This window comes from Alternaria postmessia (assembly GCF_024291825.1).
Source record: "Alternaria postmessia strain BMP 2775 chromosome Unknown scaffold_136, whole genome shotgun sequence".
NCBI lineage: Eukaryota > Fungi > Ascomycota > Dothideomycetes > Pleosporales > Pleosporaceae > Alternaria > Alternaria postmessia.
The window spans coordinates 26,319-46,784 of NW_026260209.1; the positions used below are offsets into that span (position 1 = coordinate 26,319).

A 20,466-nucleotide genomic window follows, 5' to 3' on the forward strand; every position below is an offset into this window, starting at 1 on the left:
GAAACAAGCGGGAAACGCCCATACTTGGCGCTTAGAAATGCTTCGAAGCGAGAGGAAAGCTACGTCACTAGATGATGAGCATCGGTGGATGGTACATCTTACTCCATCTTGCCCACGGATAACCGGAACCCAAATCCGGAGGTATCACTGTTAGATGGATGTGTTATTTGGGTTTCAGTACATAGTGCTGTAGCATTAGTAAATTGAAGCTATCAGACATCAAAGCATCCAAGATAAGTAGGTAACTCGAAACGGGGTATTCATTAATCACTCAACGAGCGTCGTGCACTATTTGCACTCGATAAACCCACTACTTAGTTCTAGGTTCCGTAAATAGGAATCATCACCCTCTCTCCTGGTATCATAATCCGCTTATACAGTAGGAACCGCACCAGCACCGTAACCCTTTTCGATGATTGGGGGTGGCTTGGGCACGTTCCGGCGAAGCATCGTGTGGTTGATAAAGTAGGGGACCGACTCCGTAATCTCGTAATGAAGGAACGTCTTGGTCGGCACGCTGAACACCTGGTCTAGTTCTTCCAGCGTAAGCTGCTTGGTTTCGCGGACGAAACAGAAGATCATGACCCAGGCGATCAGGTTGAGACCAGCGTAGAATCCAAAAGCACCAGTCTGCGACATGACTGAAACCATGCGAGGGAACGTGAGCGATAGGACACCAGCGAAGGTGTTGTTGATGCAGACGGCCCAGGCCATTCCCTGCTCACGCTGAATGGTAGGGAAGACCTCGGCGGAGTACTGGAACGCAACTGGCCCTTCTCCCAAGGAGTACGCGATAGTGAAGAGGTAGATGAATAATACAACTGGCCCAACGCGAGCAGCTTGACTAGCAGTTTCTGGTTGGAGCAGGGTCAAACCAGCGGCCAACAGGAAGATGCACATGACGGGGAAAGTCTATCATGTAGTTAGTACAAGAAACTTGTTGAGATAGGTCGGGGAAAACTTGCCCACATGCAAAGGGTCCTTCGACCCTTGGTGTCGATGAGAAACAGAGTGGGAATCGTGAAAACTACTTGGACAGCTCCGTAACCGAGCGAAGCGTACAAAGCCTGGTCAGAGGTGTAGCCGGCTTGGGTAAAGATAGTCGAACTGTAGAACGAGATAATGTTGATTCCGCACATCTGCTGGGCAATCATGACAGTGGAAGCAGCGTAGTTTGCACGCCTGATTCTGGGCACACGGAAGCAGTCCCACATGCGGTCGAAGTAGCCAGCTCCACGTGCAACAGCCAGCTCGGTCTCGTAAATGACGTATGAGTAGTAGTAGTCGCGAGCGGCAATGATGGGGTGTGCACGGAGTTTATCCATGGATTGGAAACCCTTGGCGACCTTGCCATGCTTCATCAACCAACGAGGGGATTCTGGGCAGAAGAAGATGCCGACCATGAGGATGAAAGACGGAATGAAGGCTGAACCAAGCTGCAGACGCCACGAAATCCTGCCAGTATCTTTGACAATGACATTGGCGCAGAAACCGAGGAAGATACCTGGGGATGAAGGTTAGTCACAAGTTGACAGATTCAAGAATGGCGAAAACTTACCAATGACGACCCAAAGTTGCCAGAACATGACCAGGGCACCCCGAACACGGTGAGGAGCCATCTCAGCAGAATAAATTGGGACAGTCGCATTCTTTGCGCCAATTCCAATACCCATGATGAAGCGTGCAGCAAATAGTCCTTCCCATGACTGCGCGCACGCGGAACCAATGGGAGTAGCAGTAAGGCAGACAGCAGTGAGAAAAATCTCTCCACGACGACCAAGGTACTTGTTGAGAGGGTCGACGATGAAGGCGCCGATGAGACCAGCAGTCAGGAAAATGATGGAGTTGATGAGACCAACAATCCATTCACTCCTGTCACCCTCAGTAAGACCGAATTCTTGAGGGAAGGACAGGTTGGCACCGTTGGATCCAGTCTGATCCCAACCCTGAGTGGCGGCTCCGATGGCACACAGGCCAATCGAGTACCACAGCATCTTGGGGCCGTGCCACTTGTGGTCGCGCTCGTAGATGAGGGCATCGCGCTCGTCTTGAGTGAGGTCGGTGAGCATCTCGAAGCGGTCAGGGTCACGCGCAATGAGAGCAGCTTTTCCGAAGAGAGCAGAGTGCTCCTCCATGCCATGTGTGACAGCCCATCGCTCAGCGGAGCTGACACATTCGGCCTTGGTCTGACGCGTCAGAGGGTTCTCAACGATGTTGTGCGCGACGGATTCGCGACGGGCGCCAGCATCAGCGATGTGCTCGGTGGCAGGCTCGTACTTTTCGTTGATCTGCTTCTCAGTGGCTGGGTCGTAAACAGCTTCCTTCTCGGCAGGGTATGCCACTTCCTTGTCGGGAATGTGGCTCACGCCGTTGTCTTTGCCGTCCATGTTGGAGGTTGATTTGCGCAGGCTCCAAAGGTGAGTAAAACCAGTCGCGAAGAAGCGCGGAAAGCAGTGGAGGTGGAAAAGAAATGGCGGGGGAGATGAGCAGGCGATCTTATACCTGGAGGAGCTCTCAGTGAAGGGGAGGCCTAAAAGTGGAGCCTCAACGGCGCACGACAGCTGTAAGAGGCTGCAACAGGCACCCTGGATTGATCCAAATACATTTCTACTGGCACGACCGTCGCGACGGTGAAGGACCCCGGGATCCTGGTTTGTGTCCGCCAACAAGACGCAGTGTTGCGGGAGGGGTACTATGGCGCTAGGTCTATCGTTCATGAGGATCCCCACCACATCTCCCCATGGAGTAAGCCTCCACAAGATTCATGCGGCTATCTTAGCCACGCTTAAGCCCTGCTACTTGGCCTTCACCCCAAAGCTTCGCGCATGCCGACGTCTATGACCTCACCCTCCGCATTCTCGACCACGCCTGATTGCCCGTCTGGCGGCTAGTTCAAGCCACCACGTTACATTGCTCGGCTGACTTCCGAGCAACCGTCATGCTCAAGTCCTTTGTCGCTATGCAGTTGGATTGCAAAGGGCGCCGTAAGCTCACCCTTACAGCGTTTCCGGTGATATCTTGCGTCGGACGCTGCACGAGGCGGAATCCTGGTCACGGTAGCGCCCCATACTCGTCGTGTACCCGTGATCAGTACAAAGCTTCACATGCTGCATGTGCTTGGTGCAATCTTGGTGTGCGGCTTGCCAGGCTGACGCTGCCCAGCTCCGATCGGCGTTAGAGTTGCCTTGCCGGTCAGCCGTCTGCAGTCCCGGCACATGCTGGCGCGACCACCGAGGCAGGGAGCAAGGCGCCATCATAATGCCGCCAAAGGTCCTTTACCGTCGTTTCAACCTCACGGATATCAGGCCATCCAGACTTTGCTAAGAGTTACGACTCCAACTCATGAGGAGAGGCTTACGACATGTTTAGCATTCTTCGAATGGATCACGAACTCGATCGCATTCCCATCCAGTCAGCGAAGGACGTCCGCGGCAAGCCTTGACGAGGCCAACGAACTCGATAGCGTACGCGCGGCGACGTTTTGGGCACCTTGACTTTACTTGTCCCAACAACCCAAGCCCTCGTCAAAGCTTGGAACGAACTTGAGCCCGGTCCAACTGTCAGAATTGTGGGCTCAAGTCTCATTCGCAGCGACCCGTTTTGGTGGAGACATCTCCAAAATTTTCTCCAGGTCAAACTCCAGGAATACAGTGGGCTGCGAGTCATGGACAGCGGAGAGAAACAGCTCACGTGCTTGTCACGCAACATCGCAACTCGTATCGAAATCCGCACGCGCAAACCAATAGGAGACGGAATGCGCGGCCGATAAGCATTTCGATCCTTTACAGGCAACATATCGGTGAAAAATGATCGCGTGCGATGTGAGCGACTGTGGGCCGCGACACACGGCACGCTGCCGCATATCGAGAACTCATTTTGCAGTCCTTTGGCTAGCGTATAGCATCGCACATATTGTTGTATCGCTAGTCTGTCCAGCGCCTGCCAGATTTCCGCGGACAACACAAGCGCGATATGTGCATGGTGTCTCGAACACATGAGGCTCATTTGGAGTGGGCCCCCGGGACGATTTCAGCGCCAGCGCTAGACATCGTGCGATACCCCACAACATGGAGCCGTAGACTACGACAACCTCCGGGATACCTAGAATGGAACACTAATCACCTGCGCGATAGTAATCGCAGCCGGCAGCATTGTCGAACTTTATCCCGACCGCCTAGCTCTCCGATATACCTCTGACCTGTAGAGTCCGAGAGGACTGTTTCCGATATCTAGGTCGTTCCCGCTAGCCACCGTGTCACGCTATCGATCTCGGACATGCCGAAAACGCACCAGATACAATTTTCTTGAATTTTCGCCTGGAAGCAATATCTCCCATATGTCCAAAGACATAATTATGTATCCTGACAATGGCGGGTAATGCCAGGCAAGTCGTGTGTGTACGGCTCCTGAGTCAGAACTCATTCGGCAAGCTGTACTCAACACAGTGAGACACAAACTCAGGTATGCGCTAGAGTGCCAACTGCAAAACTTCGCTATGATACTGCGACCTTTAAAAACTAGTGAATATTCAACGCAAACTTTCCAGATCAAACCTGCGGCAGCAATTGTCGCGATGAGAACCCATCGGTGCGCCTCAGGCACGCCAATCAATATCACTGTTGGGGGCATGCGCATCATGATAATGCTGGGTTGCAACATATCATCTTCGGTGGTGAATTAGAGGAGAAGAAACTAAGGCGAAGCTGTCTTTAGTGTGTTGTAAAATTCGTCTCCCTTCACCTCGGCCTTGCAATGGATAGTATCTGCCAACATGATTACTGTTGGCGTCGATGATGTCTGCAGAAAGACTAGGAGATGCTGAGGAGGTCATTATCGCAGCTATGGAAGACCGATGTATCGTAACACAGGACAGAGCGATTGTGCAACGGCTCCTAAATGGGTAGATGGTGGGGCAAAAGCGCCCCAAATGACAGTGCTAACAACACTTGACAGACTTCTGAAATGGCGAGTGGAGTGAGACTAATGGTTGGTTGTTTACTGAAGATTGCTCAAGGTAGGGAAACCGTATGTTCACCAGTCGATGTCAAGGATCATGCCAGAGAAAGAGCCTTCTAATGTATCCAGCAATTCCTTCCACCTATTACTAGCATGGTACCTATATCATCGGTACCTTCCATTGATAAAATTAGATGGATTGATTGCGACTTATTGGCTCTTTCGCAAAGTAAGGTATCGATAACCATAGTTCATGGCAGGCAACCATGGTTCTGAACCATGGTATTCGAGTCTTTGAAGATATCTGTTATCAGTACCTTCATAGAACGTCATTCAATTCATCACTCTGGCATTTTGACAAAGTTAACGGCATTACTATGACAGCGAGAAAGGAGGGGTTTCATCGCCAGTGAAGGGCAGACTGAGAGTCATTTGACCTCGTGCCAGGTCGAACTTCACTCAACTCTTTCTCCACACTCTCCGCACCCAGACCGTAGTCTTAGCGTAAAGCTTGAAATACCCAAACGCCTGTACAACGCGGAAATCAAAGACTACAAACTCTACTTCATGATCAGACTACCTACAAGCGGCCAACAGAAGGACCAGAAACCAATGGATAACGCGCTCAACAGTCGACGCGACATGTCTCGCCCTAATTCAAGATCCTACACTCCAAGATCGCAAGGCCGCAATGGCTTCGGTGCCAGTAATTTGTAATTCGAGGGCGGTCGAGACTCGCCATTTTCCGATGCGGTCAGCTATGGACTAGGTCATCTTAAGTATTCTGGCAACTGACTTATAGTAGTCCACACACAACTTCAATATCAACCATAGCTCTATCGGTAACCCGAACGAGATCCGAACGTTTGTCAATTATCATTCTGCCGCACCTGGTCACCCTAGTTTCTCCACAACGAGTCCGCATGTACTAGGATCAAACGCGCCAAATGTAGGTGTTGGAGTCAGCAACTCGATATGATGCCCACTAACGAATGAACAGGAAGCCAAGTATGTATCGATGGCGTCTGAGTCGCAGCTCGATGGCTTGCCTCGCCCTTCCGCCGCTGATCAAAGTGCTCAAAGGTCGTTTCAGGCTAACAACATACCATTCCCGGAAATCTCAACTTCATCAGACTTTCAGATGTTCAGTCCCGACACGCCTGTCCCCATGGTCTCTTCCCCACATGTTCGGAATCTGGAGGACTCTAAGCAAGCTCTCTCAACTAGCCTGTCTAGCCAGGCCAAAATCGCATCACCTCAGGTCCACTTTGGCCATCCACGGCAGCCTAGTCGCTTACCATCAACATTCACGCAACCATGGCCGCATGGGCCACCGCCATCTCATCCGCCATACACATCATCATCTTTTGATCAACCCAGCTTACCCAACGGCGCTGCCGTCACAGCTTACCTAGGCGAAGCAGTCTGGCGGCCCTCAATGGGCATGTACGGTGTACCTACCACCGAGGAAAAGAAAGGCTACTACGTTCGCAAGATCTGTCTCAGTTTAGTCAATCTCTACAACCTATGGGACGACCCCAAAGATGTCTTAACCTTCGCTGTCAAGTTCGCAGACACGGGTATATGGTCTGACGCAAAAGACATCGAGACGATAGCCCATATTGTTGTCAACAACGCTATGCGTATACACAAGTTTGGCGTCACTGGTGTAGCGTTTCGTCGATCGCCGGAGTTTGAGAGCCTGAACGTGGAAGACATGTATTTCACGTTCCCACAGCGTATCCATTATCTTGCACGTCTCCTCTATCACTCGAAGGTCGCAGCCGACAACGTCATGTCAGGTAGGGATGTAGCCAAATACGTTGCTTTGCCAATCACCTCTCTTCGCCGCCTACCCTTTTTCGAAGAGGAGTGGTCGCGCATGTCACAAGTCGATCGGGCGGTACAAACAGAGATTGTACCGTATCCAGATGGGTTGAAACATCCTTCTCCAACTGAGCGAGAGCAACTATCAGCGCAAGTAGCTACTCTGCCATCGCTGGTAAATGACTATATGGTGACGGACGGCCATTTGGCTACCTTTCGTCAGAAGCATCTTTCGCCGAATGAGCTGGCTTATGCAGCGTTGAGATCATTCCAGCAATTGTCTCACAAACGCCCGATGGACCGAGATCAAGGATCTGAAGTGGAACCGGCTGCTAAACGCTTTCGTACCAGCGGACATATTCCTTTCGACAGCAAGTTCGGGAATTCAGGAGATGAAGAGAACGATTGAGTGATCATCGCGGTAATTTTGGCTAGTAGACTAGGGTCATTTGGAAGATTAAAGCCAGCAAAGAATAGGCAATGCCGTGACAAGGCGACCGGCTTGCGGCTGACTAGACCCTTGTAAGTAGATGGATGCTACTAAAGGCATTAGCCTACTCCGGTCCGCTTCTCTAATGACATGTTCACTTCGTAAAAGCAAAACGTATAGGGCCGAAGCTTACTCTCTAGCATGGCACGCACATGTTAACAGCAATGATCGTCGTGATAGTCAGCCTTGGGCATTAGACATAGCTCTCCCTCTAGAATAGTCCAGAATATGTCTAGAACCCTGCTGCATGCATTACCATCACCACGTAATACCCCATGAAGCTACCCCAAAGTGCGGGGTCATCGGCAGTCCCGGAACCTTAATCACCCTAGTTGTTCTCCACACTCTTAGTGGTTTGTCCCCTACCCTCCAACTCAATCTCTTCAAGGCGTGGCAGTATCATCTTCATTACCAGAATGTTGTTCAGCTTCTTTCGCGTCTTCTCACCGAAAACCTGGAAGATGGATTTAGCGCGACTGTCGAACTCGTGGGCGCTGATTTCGTTGTAATGGAGTCGTTCCATGAGGTATACGTATTCATCCCAGTTATCCGGACCTGGGTGGTGTGGCTGTCAGCGAATATGATCGAGTGTGCTCGGACACATTGATTCAGCGTAGAGTATACTTACCTAGTGCGGTCTTCGTGCCTACCAACTCCGTGGGTACTTGGTAGGTGTGTCGCGGACGCAATCTTCCAGGTTTCGGTGGCGCTGGTGGAGGTAATACCTGTGGAGGCGCGAAGAACCCTACGGGGGGTTGAGCAGCAGCCTGGTTGTCATCATTGAGTTGCAGAAGTCCACGCCTAGAGACTCCAGATGACGTTTCGAAAGATTGCTGTTGGCGCACCCGGGCTCGTGTTATGTGCTCCGGAGTCTCTATCGGCCCACTGACTGTCCTTTCCGGTCTTCCTTTTGGAGTCTTCCGGGCTGTGGTGGGAGAGAGCTGATCTGAAGAGCGAGCTGCAAGCGGTGCCTTCCTCGGAATGTTGTTTGAGGGAATACGACTACCTTTCCAACCCGGCGGAACCGAGCCATCAGGTGATGCGCTCGCAGTGCCAGGCTTAGTGAGAGAGTCATGGCGCTGTTCGACCGGATTTATAGTATTGTAGCCTTGCGCTGGAGTCGAGGGCTGGCGCTGTTCGACGGGGTTCGTAGGATCGTGGACATACGCTGGGTTGTCCGGCTGTTTAAAATACTATCAAGACGTTAGCACTAACCGTACTGTAGAAGAAAACACAGAGCGCGATGCATCTAGACTTTGCCTGCTATTAGACAGAAGAATTCTGATACGGAGAACTTTGTTGCTGATTTTCCCCTTTACGGTGCTAAAGCGTAGCGGTAATGACTTACTGTAAAAGAGTTAGCCAAGGTTTTCACAGCGTTTGGTATTCCTGGTAGCTGACTTACCTATCTTTTGTCCACCTTTTTTGTACGAGTGCCCATCGTGCTCCATAACGAGTGAGTGTAGATGTTGATTCGGTGCTTGGTGGGTGTACAAGTTTGGATATGGATTTGGGAATGTAAGATGTGGATAGTTTGGCCAGTGAGGTGGATCGTGGGGGAATTGAAACTGGCTGTAGGGAACCACGGTGGGTGAGTAGACCTGGTCATTCGGTGGATTGGATATGAATGTGCCTGCAATCTTAGGTGAGATCATTGTTGAGGTAGGTCCGGCGAATGGGTGCGGTTGCGACGCCATTATCGCGCTTGGTAGTGGGTGCTGTTTCGGATCTTTGGTACGCTCTTGCGACATTACTGGGCGCAGGAATGTGAGAGTGGTCGAGCTCTACCAGAAAGAGCGTCAATGGTAAGAGCGATGTTGATAATGACGTATGGCAACGTTATCATTGCACTTACCGCCAGACGCCTTCCAATTTTATGCTGCTTAGATGTGCACAAAGAGAGAGAAAGGAAGGGTACGAAGAGGTAGACATGGCAATAATAGAAGTGAGTGGTGCCTGCTGTACTGGAAACCAGCACTCAACCCTGAATGAAGGCGCCTTCCTTCTTCAACTTGGCTTGTTATGTCGTCAGCTTGGTAGTTCCGAAACCCTGAAGCTGTATATGTTGATGCAGATAAGGGCTGAGAGCATTCACCAGGGGTACCGCCCTTTAACGTGCTCAACATGTTCAGTTAAGAGTGCTCCATGGTTGAATCAGTAAAAAAAAAGTCGCAATCTTCTTTGTAGTAGAGTATCTACTAGGTGCGCAAATTGAGGGCTATCTTGACAAAGGTCTGGATGAAGTCACCCACTCCGGCTCTTCCCGGCAAGTCCCAGATCAAAATCAAACGGCTCACCCTTCCATGCTTCCTCCACGCCACCATGCATACGTTCGTGTGAGGGCACACGACTAATGGGATCGTGTTGCACGACGACCTCTTTTGTGCACCAAATCTCTCCCCTGCCAGAACTCGTCTCTTGGGTACTGTTCCGCCACTGCATCTCATCCTCCGAAGCCTCAGTACCCAAGTCCTTCATCTTGAAGCTCAACTCGACATCTCCCTCAATAGTAGCAAGACGACTCTGACTCTGACTGCGAACATACCGTTTGTCCAATCCGTCAGATTCGTAGGTGCGCCCATAGCCGCGGGTAAGTGTATGCTGTCTGATACGTACGCTAATCACGCCGCAGTATTGAAGTGCGCGTTGAAACGGCGAGCGGAGACAAGGTACACAGATCACAATAAAACCTACGAGCTCTTCGATGACGGACCACATGCCGATGGTGATGCTTTCGTTCAGCTGGTCTCCAGTCTTACCAAAATCCATGGCAGCGACGATCTTTAGGATGGATGCTATGCCCGCGAAGAAACCGAGGCCCATTAGCGCGCCTACGATCACGCGTTCGCGGAGGGGACGCTGGATTCGGCGAAGGAAGGATATGGGGAGGAGGGCGAGCATGAAGTCGGTGAGGATGTGTATGACGGATACTGTTATCGAGCTTATCCTGACTGCTTTGCTGCTCCAGCAGCGTCCCGGTACTGTGCCAAGTAGGTCCCATGCTTTTCGGACTGGGACGCATTGAAGCAGAGTTGCCAGTGTGTTGTACACTCCGAGTGTGATTTGGAGAACAATCATACCCCAGAGGAAACGGCGAAGGGGTTTCGAGGGCGAGATGCGGAGAAGCATTAGAGCAAACGACACTTTGACGAATACCATAGACCATGCCCAGATCGGTTGTGCGATAGACGCTTTGTGGAATGCTTCTTGCGAGTCGAATAGGAAAAACGTGTCCGGTCGGTGCGTGAAGGTATAAGGCATGGCTGCAAGCAAAAGACTTGTATTGATCACTATCAATACCTGTTTCCAATTTGTTAGTCTTCAATATCGTCAGTGGGGTACAGTGCAGTCGCTACTCACGTATGCCATAGCACAAGCGTAGTCGTCCAACTGCATCCGATACACAGGCCGCCATCGCGACCACATGCGTGCTCCAAAAACAACGAGAGCAATTCCATGCAGAGCTAGCGTGGCTCCAGCGAATGTTCTGCCAGTCTTCTGAGCTGCTTCTGAAGGGAACGCAGGAATCAAGTGAAGATCTGGTGGCGGTGGTGCCATGATCTCGTCGCTCGCATACCGTGTTGTGAATGATGGTTTTCCGGTGTCATTTTAGCTAGACCATCGATTGAGCGAGACGGTAGAATATATCAAGCTTTGACAAGCATTCCCCATGGGGATGTGGGGCGCATGTTGGCAATAACGCTCGAGTGATGAGCTGGCCGATGCCGGTCGTAGCTTGTGGTATTTTACAGGGCCATGTTGTTGCATGTTGGGTCCAGAGCTAGGATTCAGGAGCTCAATATGATACCTCAAACATGGATAACTCGTATGTTTGTACCAATGGTTACGTTGTATGAATCTGGCTGTAAGCGACCGGAAATGTTGCTTTACTATGCAGGCTGAACGCGTTCATTCTTCCGGTGCAGGGGTGCTTCTTGGATTTGTCGATCTCGTTGTAAGTTGGTTGAGATAGAGGTAGTAACTGACGTGGTGGACTGCAGCATCATGATTGATGTCTCAATTAGTAGGTCCAGCGATAGAGTCATCACCCAGAATGAAATCTTTTTCGCATGTTTCTAGCGACGCCTCGAGCCCTCCTCTTGTCGAAGCACGAACGTATCCCCATGTCGTCGCCCTTCCGGTAGATCATCTGCACTGCATTAGGCTAAAGGCGGGATGGCGGACGCCGTATAGATACTCGGGACGGTTATTACATGCATAACGCAGGCTGAATGCATTCTAAGCATCTCTGCAAAGGGCTGATAGTATTGAGATGATGGAGGTGTTGATGGGTGTTAGCAATGTTTCTGGTGTAGCCGAGTCTTGCTAGCTTGGACCCTGATGATCGATGACGGCAGACGGTGCCGAGGCGGGTTTCCCGTTCCTGTCATCGACCTACTGTTAGCAACTACACCTCATTGACTCTCAAAACGCGCCAGAACGCGTCGAAAAACGTCTCAAGCATGACTTCGCCTGTTGATTTCGATGGGAAAGCATCAATGTACTCATCTCGGTTCGCGTTTCTCCGTGATCCTGCCGGCGATTGCCTGTCAAGGCGCGCTTGGCCGTTACTGCCGTTCCAACTTCCGTCCTTATAGCAAATTACCCAGCCCTACTTCTCTTGCCAGCCACCGAGCTACGAACACTGTGCCATTTCATGATACTATATGTCACCATGGAATCTCCAATCGACCAAAAAGCTTCGCCGAACCAAGCTACAGAATGCAGCCAATCACCACGCCTTCCATGGGATGTCCTCATCGAAATAGCCCACCATTGTCGTCTCGACGAGCTGCGTGTTTTGACCATGGTCAGTACACAGATGCGCGATTTGATTGATCGCTATATCCCCACGATTGCGTCAGCGGTAGCACATGTCACGTTCAGTAAACGAGTCCTCCAGCACATGTACGATCGATCGAACTTCTTCCACTATAAACAGCTTCGAGAGCTCGTACCGCACCAGCTGGCGGCAATCCTGGTGAACAAACATCGAATCGCATATTCAAATGGGCGTCCAGTTTATCGTATACCAGCAGAAGCACCTGGCGGCGACTATCTGCGTAAACGAGTCGCAAACGGCTGGGACATCCTACGGGAGTTGTATCTTATCTCTCAGGATGTGCGTACGTCTTATACGGAAGATGAATTGATACAGCAGGACCGGCGGTCGCCGCGATACTCGCTCGACGCCTGTAAGATGAAAGAGGATATTATCCAGCAGCGACGTCTGGACTATGTTCATGGACTATGTTCTCATCAGATACGAGATTATATCTTGCTGACGACGCTCCTTCCTTGCATTTTCAGCATGTCAAAGGCTCACGTTGGAGACGAGTACGAGCCTTGGATATTTGACAAGGGCGAGAGCTTTGATCAGTTGCGCTCGTTCCGAGATGGAACGACGTGGCTCTCGTGGTTTGTGCTAGCTGAAGGACTGCATATTTTCTGGGCTCAATGGTGGAGTTTGCCTCCAGATTTGGCACAGCATCACATCGCACGCCGCGCCGTGCACACATACAAAGTTTTGGATCCTGCACTTGTCGACCACCAGCGTTCATTGATGAAGCGACTTCATGACGGTATTCGTGATGTGGGGGGAGTCAAGTTGGCGGATTACGGCAACTTGAAACCACATCTGTATTTCCCTCACGTTTCCAAAGGACAGCGTCCGCCAAAAGACCACCGAGCTCCGGAGACGCTCCAGCATGTACTGTTCCATGCAAATTTTCGATGTCCGGATGGAGTTGAAGAACCTTTTCCTTTGATAATCTCACCATGGTAGAAACAGTGGGGTCTCCCAGTCGAACGATAGACTACAATCAAAACCAAGTTGCCATGCATGTGCATGAGCTCGCAATTCAACAGGTGCATGATTTGCTTCTTTGACTCTCCGGAATGCGTTAGAGCTAAGGCTTGTTCCAAGCCTAAAATGCAAGCCTTGCTATTCCAGTCGTCGTGGCGTACGGCAACGATGATCTGCCGCTGACGATGAGAAGATGATCCACAAGGTTACTAAGCCAGCCCGTCTAGCACAGCGTATATCGCGTATAGTCTTATATCATCATCAGTAGCCGTTTGCAGGCACACGTGCGACAACTCTACAAACAGCAGAAGGCCCTGTACATGTCAAGGCGGACCGCACATGCAGCGGAGATTGAAGGACCCTACTCGGCGTCCGTGATGGTAACATCAAAAGCCACATTGCTGCAGGTAAAATATCCCGTGCTACTACAGAGCGCCTTGTTGGCGACGGATGAGCCTATGGCGAGGGTTGAAGGACCTCTTGTGCAGGGGGTGTAGAGACAGTTGTTTGCCCCACCACGAGACCCGCGTTTCGCAGCTGCAAGTGTAAGGGCGCGACCAGGGCTACCAGCTCTCCACGATTCGCCAGCGTGTGTTAGCCTCAGCTTTAGGCGGCCCCAAAGGCGGTCCGCCGCCAGAAACAACTCAGCCTCCACCATGTCGCATCGCGCTATCTGGGGTTGACAAGGTGACAGCGTGTCGCGAGACTACAGACGAACGGTACCGAGGTTCGCGGCTTATCGTGTGTTGCACGTCCGATGTGGCGGTCAGTAGATAGAGATTTTGCAGAATTTATCGATACGGAAGGGCTCGAGTTGCGATCACCGTGTTTCTGTAAATAGACGTCGGAGTATGGCATCAGACTAGGAGTTAGCGGCAGATCGGGCTTAGACCAAGCTGGAACGAGGAACGTGACCCCGGCCGACTATGCCTGGCTGCAGCAATAGCGCCCTGCTAGACACCTTTACGTTGCTTGCTGCTGCTGTACGGAGAATCGCAATGCTGCCGTCCTGCTTTTGCTACAGCTGAAGACGATAGATGCGACGATAGGCACTCTGATGGAGCTGTGTCCGATGCCCACCTGACGCTCCTTCCGCACCGGCTACCACCACGCACGACACGTACGAATTCAAGGAAGGCACGACCAGGCTTACGATGGTGGGGAGGACTGCACACGACTACGACTCGGGACCGCAACTCTCTGCCAGAACGCCGACGACAGACGGACGGGGAAAGGGCGTCGCCTTCGCCGGCGATGAGGGCAGTCCCCACACAAGACGGGCGGCCTATGACGAGCGTGCGCGCACCACGTCGCTGAGTTCTGAGGACTCTGAGGGATACGAGCACGTGAATACGCTGCTCTCCGCGTCGTCGATTGCGAACACCGATGCCATCTCTTCGTCAGGCTACTCGACGGCCATGACATCTGCTACCACCTATGACGAGCGATCGAATGACAGCACACCAATCGCCGAACCGCCATATGCGCCTCCCAGCCTCACCCTCCTCGAACTCGTATCCAATACCGCGTCTTCGTCTGCGCTTCCCGACAGTTTCGACGTCAACGTGTCGAGGAAAGGCGGCTATGTGGCGGTATACTCGGCGTCAAATTTGTTCTTGATCAAGACAGTGCAACTGCCGCGACTATGGGCGAGGACATTGCAAGTCAAGCGCAAGCCCGTGGCTATTGACATCACCGAGGATGGCTTTTTGTTAGCAGTACTATCAAGACCTTCGCAGGTCGATCTTTACGAAATACATGGCGAGGGGGATAATCAGATCAAGAAGAGGCGCACCATCATGCTCGTGCATGAGGCTAGCTCAATAGTCATATCACCAGATGCACGTATCCTGATCACGGGAAACAAATTTGGCATCGAGGTAATCGCTATTGGGCCTGAGGTACCCGAGACGACACGACGTACGCTTTCTGGGCCCGCCGGTGACGCATTGGAGTTCTCCGACGATGGCCGAACGCTGCTTATCACGGGTTATGCAAGGAAGTCGGATGGTTCAGCCCTTTTCGTTCTTCCTGGGCTTTATGATGGCCCACTTACCGAGGAGGGTGAGCCCATACCACAGCCACCAGAGGCTGCGTGGACGGGCTCGGTTCTGTTTCCGGAGACTGCGAGAATTGCACGACAAGCCACTTTGCTTCCTGACGCCGACACGGGCACGTTCAACGAACTCTTTGCTTTCAACGCAGAGGAGGATTCATGGGGAATCTATGACATTGCATGCCAACGGTTCACACAGAGGAAGATGTTTCTGCCAGATCACGCAAGATGGACGCGCTCAGAGTTTGTGGACGATGCTATGCCTGCCGTGTCTCCTAATGCTGATCTTGCAGCGGTGGCTTTGCGGATGCGCGGGACCACCAATATCTGGATTTACGAAGTACCGGGTTGGGAGTACAAGCCGAGTGAGAAGACTAAGGTGGATGCTCCTATTCAGCCTTGCTTTTGCATCCCGATCCCCAATGACAACGCAGGTACTCTGCAGGAGATCTGTGTGCTGAGATGGGTGAGGCTGAATGCAAACGTACAGCGGCTTGTGGCAGTTGGCAACTCCAACGTCCTACCCGACGAAAACGATGTACCCGGGGCACCGTTGGGCTCGAAAGGTGTTTTGATAGTCCTTGATTTCGACAAGACGAAACCTTTGGGAAGCGCTCCACCGACGCCGTTAAAGACAGAGTACGACTTGGATCCCCTTTGTCCAGGCGAGATGCTTCCCGAAGGCTCTATAGACTTTGATCGGGAGGTTGAACTGGTGCGAACCAGGACCATGGCGCAGCGAAGAGCTCAGGATCGAAACGACACTGTTGCGCGAAGGCCTTCGAGGATTGGCACTACACCTGTACAACGATCACGTACTACCGCCAACCCAAACGCGCCACGGCCCCGATTACCCTCTGATGAGTCTGAGGAGTTGACACCGGAAGAGGCACAAGCAATGTTTGAAGCTCCCTATGACAACCAGCAACCTCGATCTCAGATGTCTTTGGCTAGAGCTGCGACTGTGGCAGCGGTGTCACCCGCAAATCGTCGGCATTTGCGCGCACTACCTTTCAGACCCTTGGAATACCGTCGTGCAGACGGCCATCGAGAACTACCACATGAGAGTGATGCAGATAACTGGGTGCCGCCTCCACCAGCGTACACAACCACTGCCGCAGCAGCAGAAAGTGTTAGCTTGAGCCATCCGGACGCGCCTCCAGTGCCGCGACTACCTCACGCACATACTTCGTCTTCGATACCGCCCGTCCCCCGATTACCAACCAACATGTCCGCGACTATCGACCCCTCCCAGCTCTCTCCCTCACATCCCTACCAGCAACGTCAGCAATCAATATCCTCTATCGATGTATCCTCGCCACCACCCCCGGAGCCAACTCGCCGTCCCTCTCTCATCCACCCCTCTACGTACCCCAGCCCCCAATCCTCGGACTCAATCCGGCGGCGAAGGTCGAGCACCCGCTCGCCACCAGAACAAATGTCCTACACCCCGTTGTCACACACCCCACGTACATCTATGTCCGCATCCGCATACCCCAACACCTCCTCCCACATGCCTACCCGCCGTCCCACGAACGGTAGTACCACTCAACGCGTTGCACACGACAATCTCGACCTCTACGCTCCACCGCCTGTCCCCAGCTTGCCGCCTAACATGCGCCGCGGCTCAGCGCCTAATGTAGCTGTCCAGCGCCGACCCTTACCACCGACTAGTCCGAGGATGAGCATGCAGCCGTATCAGACTGCACCGATGGCATCGATAGCTGCGAATCAGCAACCGAGAAACGCACCTGCGTTACCGCCTCTTGCGCCCCCGGGCCAGCAATTTGTCGCCGGGCAGAGGTTCCCTGTTAGTGCGCCGCCAAGGACAGACCAGGTGCACAATCATCCTTATGGAATGCATAGGGCGAGCCAGAGTGTGGGCAACTTGATCAGTGGGCGAAGAGGCTCAAGGGTGGATCATGATGGTGTGTTGGTTGGAGAGAAAGAAAAGAAGGGGAAAGGGAGGAAGAAGATTGGGTGTGTGGTTATGTGACGTGCGTGTGAATAGGAAAGAGAGGGGGGGGATGGACATTATGGATGGATGAATGGCGTGATTATGTTTCTATGATTATATTATACCCATGACCCTTTTTTTCCTTTCCGTCTCGGCGTTTGGGTCTTTGGCATCGGGCTGAATATGAAGGTGCCTCCTGCGAGCAATTGGGCGGTTGAGCGACTTCGATACATAAGCAGCTAGATTGGGACAAGGGAGCAATCCAGGGACTCTGAGAATATCATTTTCTTTGGCTTTTCTTGCAACGGGGTTGTGAAGTCTGGCTTGAAGTATCTCCAGCATGCCTAGCGACTTGGTATCCGTCTCCAGACTGCATCACGTAGAAATGCTTGCAGTCGCCCGTCACTGATCGTCTCCTTGACAGGCACCCTCGCCGATTTCGTAACATTCCTTGCCGTTGACCTCGATGCAATAAGAGTTTCCAACAACAAAGGCGTCCGAGTTCTTACACGACGGGTTCTAGTAATGGTCAGTCGATGCAATGTCTTTGACGCCGCTTACTCTTGAAACTTACCCATGGACCGACCTGGTAGATGGGCAAGCCATGTCTGCTGGCAATATTGTTGCAAGATGACATCCCGGGTTCAGCTATCTGCCATGCGCTGCAATTCGGGACAGTGTCTGCTGCCGCAGGCGTTGGGGGCTCGACAAGATATGCGCTGGCGGCGGATGCTAGCGCGCACAGGAGAATGGAAGCTTGGAGTCTCATGATGATTGATTTCTGATGTAGGTAGAATCAACAAAGATCTGGATGAAAGTGATGACTGCCAACATCAAGGCGATTGACGCATGTCTTATTAGGAGGCCATTTGTTCTCAAAGGAGCTGCCAATGTTGACACGGTCTTTGCGCTGGCTCAATCTCGCTCCACAACATCGTGCATCTCATAGTCCGTCTCCCATACATGGCAAGGCGCGTTGCTTGTCGAGCATAAGCTTACGATTCAATTGGTCCCCAACTTAGGTTTCCAGGAGGGCGTAAGGCGACCAGTCAATTGCGGACCACGCCGCGTACCTGCATTGCAGCTCTAGTAATCGCGCAAGCCGGAAGCGACGCGAGGAAGGCTGACATTCATAGCACTACTGCTATGCATTTGTATAGATATCCCGAGGATGTATTCTTGTACTCCAGCACTGAAGACGGTAGGTCTGATGGTCATACACCAACTGCTCTTTGTCGTGGCGTATAATGGGGCCTCCCGCTATTCCGCTGGTGCAGCAAATCTAGAGCACGGGTGAAGTCCCGATGCGGTTCCCTCAGGGCACGATGTGCCCATGATACATACGCGACCATCTAAGGAAGCGGTGCAGGCGGCTTTGACGCATAGACAAATTAAGGAGAGAACTGTCAATCGGTCGAGAACGTCGAATTGCAATCTAGAGTGTCATCAGCGCCGGAACATTACTCCACTCGTGGATCTCGCTTTCAATGTAACCCATCTATGTCTCCTGCCAGTTCCAGTATGCGAGATATATTAATTTGTCCGAGTGTTGATGACTGTTTCGGCATGAAGAACAGAATGCTATGAAAGACGCATAGTCTTACTCGAAGAGCCGTTATGTCATAGTCAATGGTTGATATAGACAGCGGGCGTCAAAACTTCACCATAGAAGAATGTCAAAGGCTAAGGGGTATAATGGGTTCCATTACGCATCACAATCAAGACCTTTTGGGTATAGCACAAAACAGCGCCATCATCTATGCAACACACTCTCATTCCACTTTAGATACAACCGCCGACCACGACACACAAAATTCGAACCAAACAAGACGGTGGTATACCCTATGAATAAACACCAGGAGTATCATCGGAGAAGGGAAGGAAACGCAAAGCTAGTCATGACATAGTAACATAATCCAGGGGAGACCGGGAAAATGCGCTTATAGCATGAAAGCGAAAGCGGCGGCGGCACCGGCAAAGCCGAGCGCAGCCTGGACGCCAGAGGCGGCGTTGGTGGTAGCCTCAGGGAGACGGCTGGTGGTAGCGTTACCGCCAGCAGTGGGCATGGGGACGGTGCCGTTGGCAGAGACACCAGTGCTGTAGGCAGGGACCATAGCAGAGGTCATGACGGTGGTGGGGTAAGGAGCCTCGCTGGAGTGGACAGCAGATGGGAGAGGGATGGGGGTGTGGCTAGCAAGGGGGGTTGAGGCACCGTAGCCGGGAGCGTAGGCGCTGCTGGCGGCAGGGGTGGAGCTAGCGACAGCGGCGCTGCTGGGCTCGATCATGGAGCTGGAGACGGCCTCCTCGCAGTTGCCCTTGGAGATACCGAACTGGGTGGAGTACTGGTACTGGCCGGTGACATCGTCAATGATCTGGATGCCGTATCCGTTGGGGCCGTTGGTGGCCTCGAGAGTGGAGGCAGGGGTCCAGGCGAGGCTACCGCTGTTGGCGATTCCCTCAGCGAGAGAAGGACCGAACTTGACGACGTTGGTGGAGGGTCCCTTGAGGAGGAGAACAGAGACAGTGTTGGGGGTAGTTGGCTGCCAGGTGATGGTGAACTGCTCGCAGGTGGGGACAACCTGGTGGGGCGCGTTAGCTCTGCGGATCTTGTTTTGAGTTTCGCGAGGCGCGCGCGCGCAAACTCAGGGATGATGCAAACATACCTCGTTCAAAGGACGGGTGATGGGGTTACCAGCGGGCTCGCCAACGGGAGCGTGGATCTGGGCAGCGGCAAAGCCGGCGAAGAAGGTGATGATGGCGGTCTTGGAGTACATTTTGAAGGTTGGTGTGTGTGGTATTAGGTGATTATCCGAAGAAGATCGAGAGTATTATGTAGTTGGAAGACGGCAAGTAATGAGTGACTGGTTTTCTGAAAAGAAGGGCTGAAGAACAAAAGTCTTCTGAGGGCTGCAAGATATCTTAGGCGAGGTGAGCAGTAGGAAGAAACAAGACAAGCTGAGGGGAGGCACTCGAACTATATCGATTTCGCGTTCTACAAACGGTCAATGCAGGTACCCCTGTTGCCGGCGCAACTTAAGATTGGTGTTCCAGTCCCGTGCAATATCCCTTGGAACTAGCGCTAGGCTGAATGGACAGCGCTTGGAGGAGCGTGACGAATGACAATGCGACAAGAGATTTAGACACCTCGTATTCTTGTGGGTTGCGGCGTGCTCAGGAGTCTTTGGTGGCTTTACCGGTGAGCTTGTTGGACCATGGCACGGGCTATTTCTGGGTTGTTGGAGATTGCTTCTGGCGGGCAGTGGATGCCTGAGGAGTCAGGAGCGTTGTTCCTGTCAGCCGTCGAACGGTGAGCAATATCGGCGCTTACATAGGCACAGGCACGAAGGGCCGACAGCGCTGCGCCGACGAGATAG

General features: G+C 52.3%; 7 protein-coding genes across 7 annotated transcripts; 2 read left to right on the top strand and 5 right to left on the bottom strand.

Moving 5' to 3' along the window:
• Positions 1–372: 372 nt before the first annotated feature.
• On the bottom strand, positions 373–2,387 carry J4E82_010656 (uncharacterized protein; the record flags this gene model as incomplete). Its single annotated transcript, XM_051736867.1, has 3 exons — positions 373–912; positions 966–1,504; positions 1,559–2,387. The coding sequence occupies 3 exons, from the start codon at positions 2,385–2,387 to the stop codon at positions 373–375; spliced, it is 1,908 nt and encodes a 635-aa protein (XP_051583375.1).
• Positions 2,388–5,704: 3,317 nt separating this feature from the next.
• J4E82_010657 (uncharacterized protein) lies at positions 5,705–7,192 on the top strand (the record flags this gene model as incomplete). Its single annotated transcript, XM_051736868.1, has 3 exons — positions 5,705–5,709; positions 5,791–5,905; positions 5,957–7,192. The coding sequence occupies 3 exons, from the start codon at positions 5,705–5,707 to the stop codon at positions 7,190–7,192; spliced, it is 1,356 nt and encodes a 451-aa protein (XP_051583376.1).
• A 409-nt stretch (positions 7,193–7,601) lies between these two features.
• On the bottom strand, positions 7,602–8,970 carry J4E82_010658 (uncharacterized protein; the record flags this gene model as incomplete). Its single annotated transcript, XM_051736869.1, has 4 exons — positions 7,602–7,828; positions 7,902–8,466; positions 8,593–8,620; positions 8,675–8,970. The coding sequence occupies 4 exons, from the start codon at positions 8,968–8,970 to the stop codon at positions 7,602–7,604; spliced, it is 1,116 nt and encodes a 371-aa protein (XP_051583377.1).
• A 547-nt stretch (positions 8,971–9,517) lies between these two features.
• J4E82_010659 (uncharacterized protein) lies at positions 9,518–10,831 on the bottom strand (the record flags this gene model as incomplete). The annotated part of the gene is made up of 2 exons (XM_051736870.1): positions 9,518–10,573; positions 10,634–10,831. The coding sequence occupies 2 exons, from the start codon at positions 10,829–10,831 to the stop codon at positions 9,518–9,520; spliced, it is 1,254 nt and encodes a 417-aa protein (XP_051583378.1).
• A 3,402-nt stretch (positions 10,832–14,233) lies between these two features.
• J4E82_010660 (uncharacterized protein) lies at positions 14,234–17,061 on the top strand (the record flags this gene model as incomplete). The annotated part of the gene is made up of 2 exons (XM_051736871.1): positions 14,234–16,945; positions 17,002–17,061. 2 exons carry the CDS (start codon positions 14,234–14,236, stop codon positions 17,059–17,061), a joined length of 2,772 nt encoding a protein of 923 aa, XP_051583379.1.
• Positions 17,062–17,494: 433 nt separating this feature from the next.
• Positions 17,495–17,861, bottom strand: J4E82_010661 (uncharacterized protein; the record flags this gene model as incomplete). The annotated part of the gene is made up of 2 exons (XM_051736872.1): positions 17,495–17,611; positions 17,667–17,861. 2 exons carry the CDS (start codon positions 17,859–17,861, stop codon positions 17,495–17,497), a joined length of 312 nt encoding a protein of 103 aa, XP_051583380.1.
• Positions 17,862–19,032: 1,171 nt separating this feature from the next.
• J4E82_010662 (uncharacterized protein) lies at positions 19,033–19,866 on the bottom strand (the record flags this gene model as incomplete). The annotated part of the gene is made up of 2 exons (XM_051736873.1): positions 19,033–19,671; positions 19,756–19,866. 2 exons carry the CDS (start codon positions 19,864–19,866, stop codon positions 19,033–19,035), a joined length of 750 nt encoding a protein of 249 aa, XP_051583381.1.
• Positions 19,867–20,466: the final 600 nt, after the last annotated feature.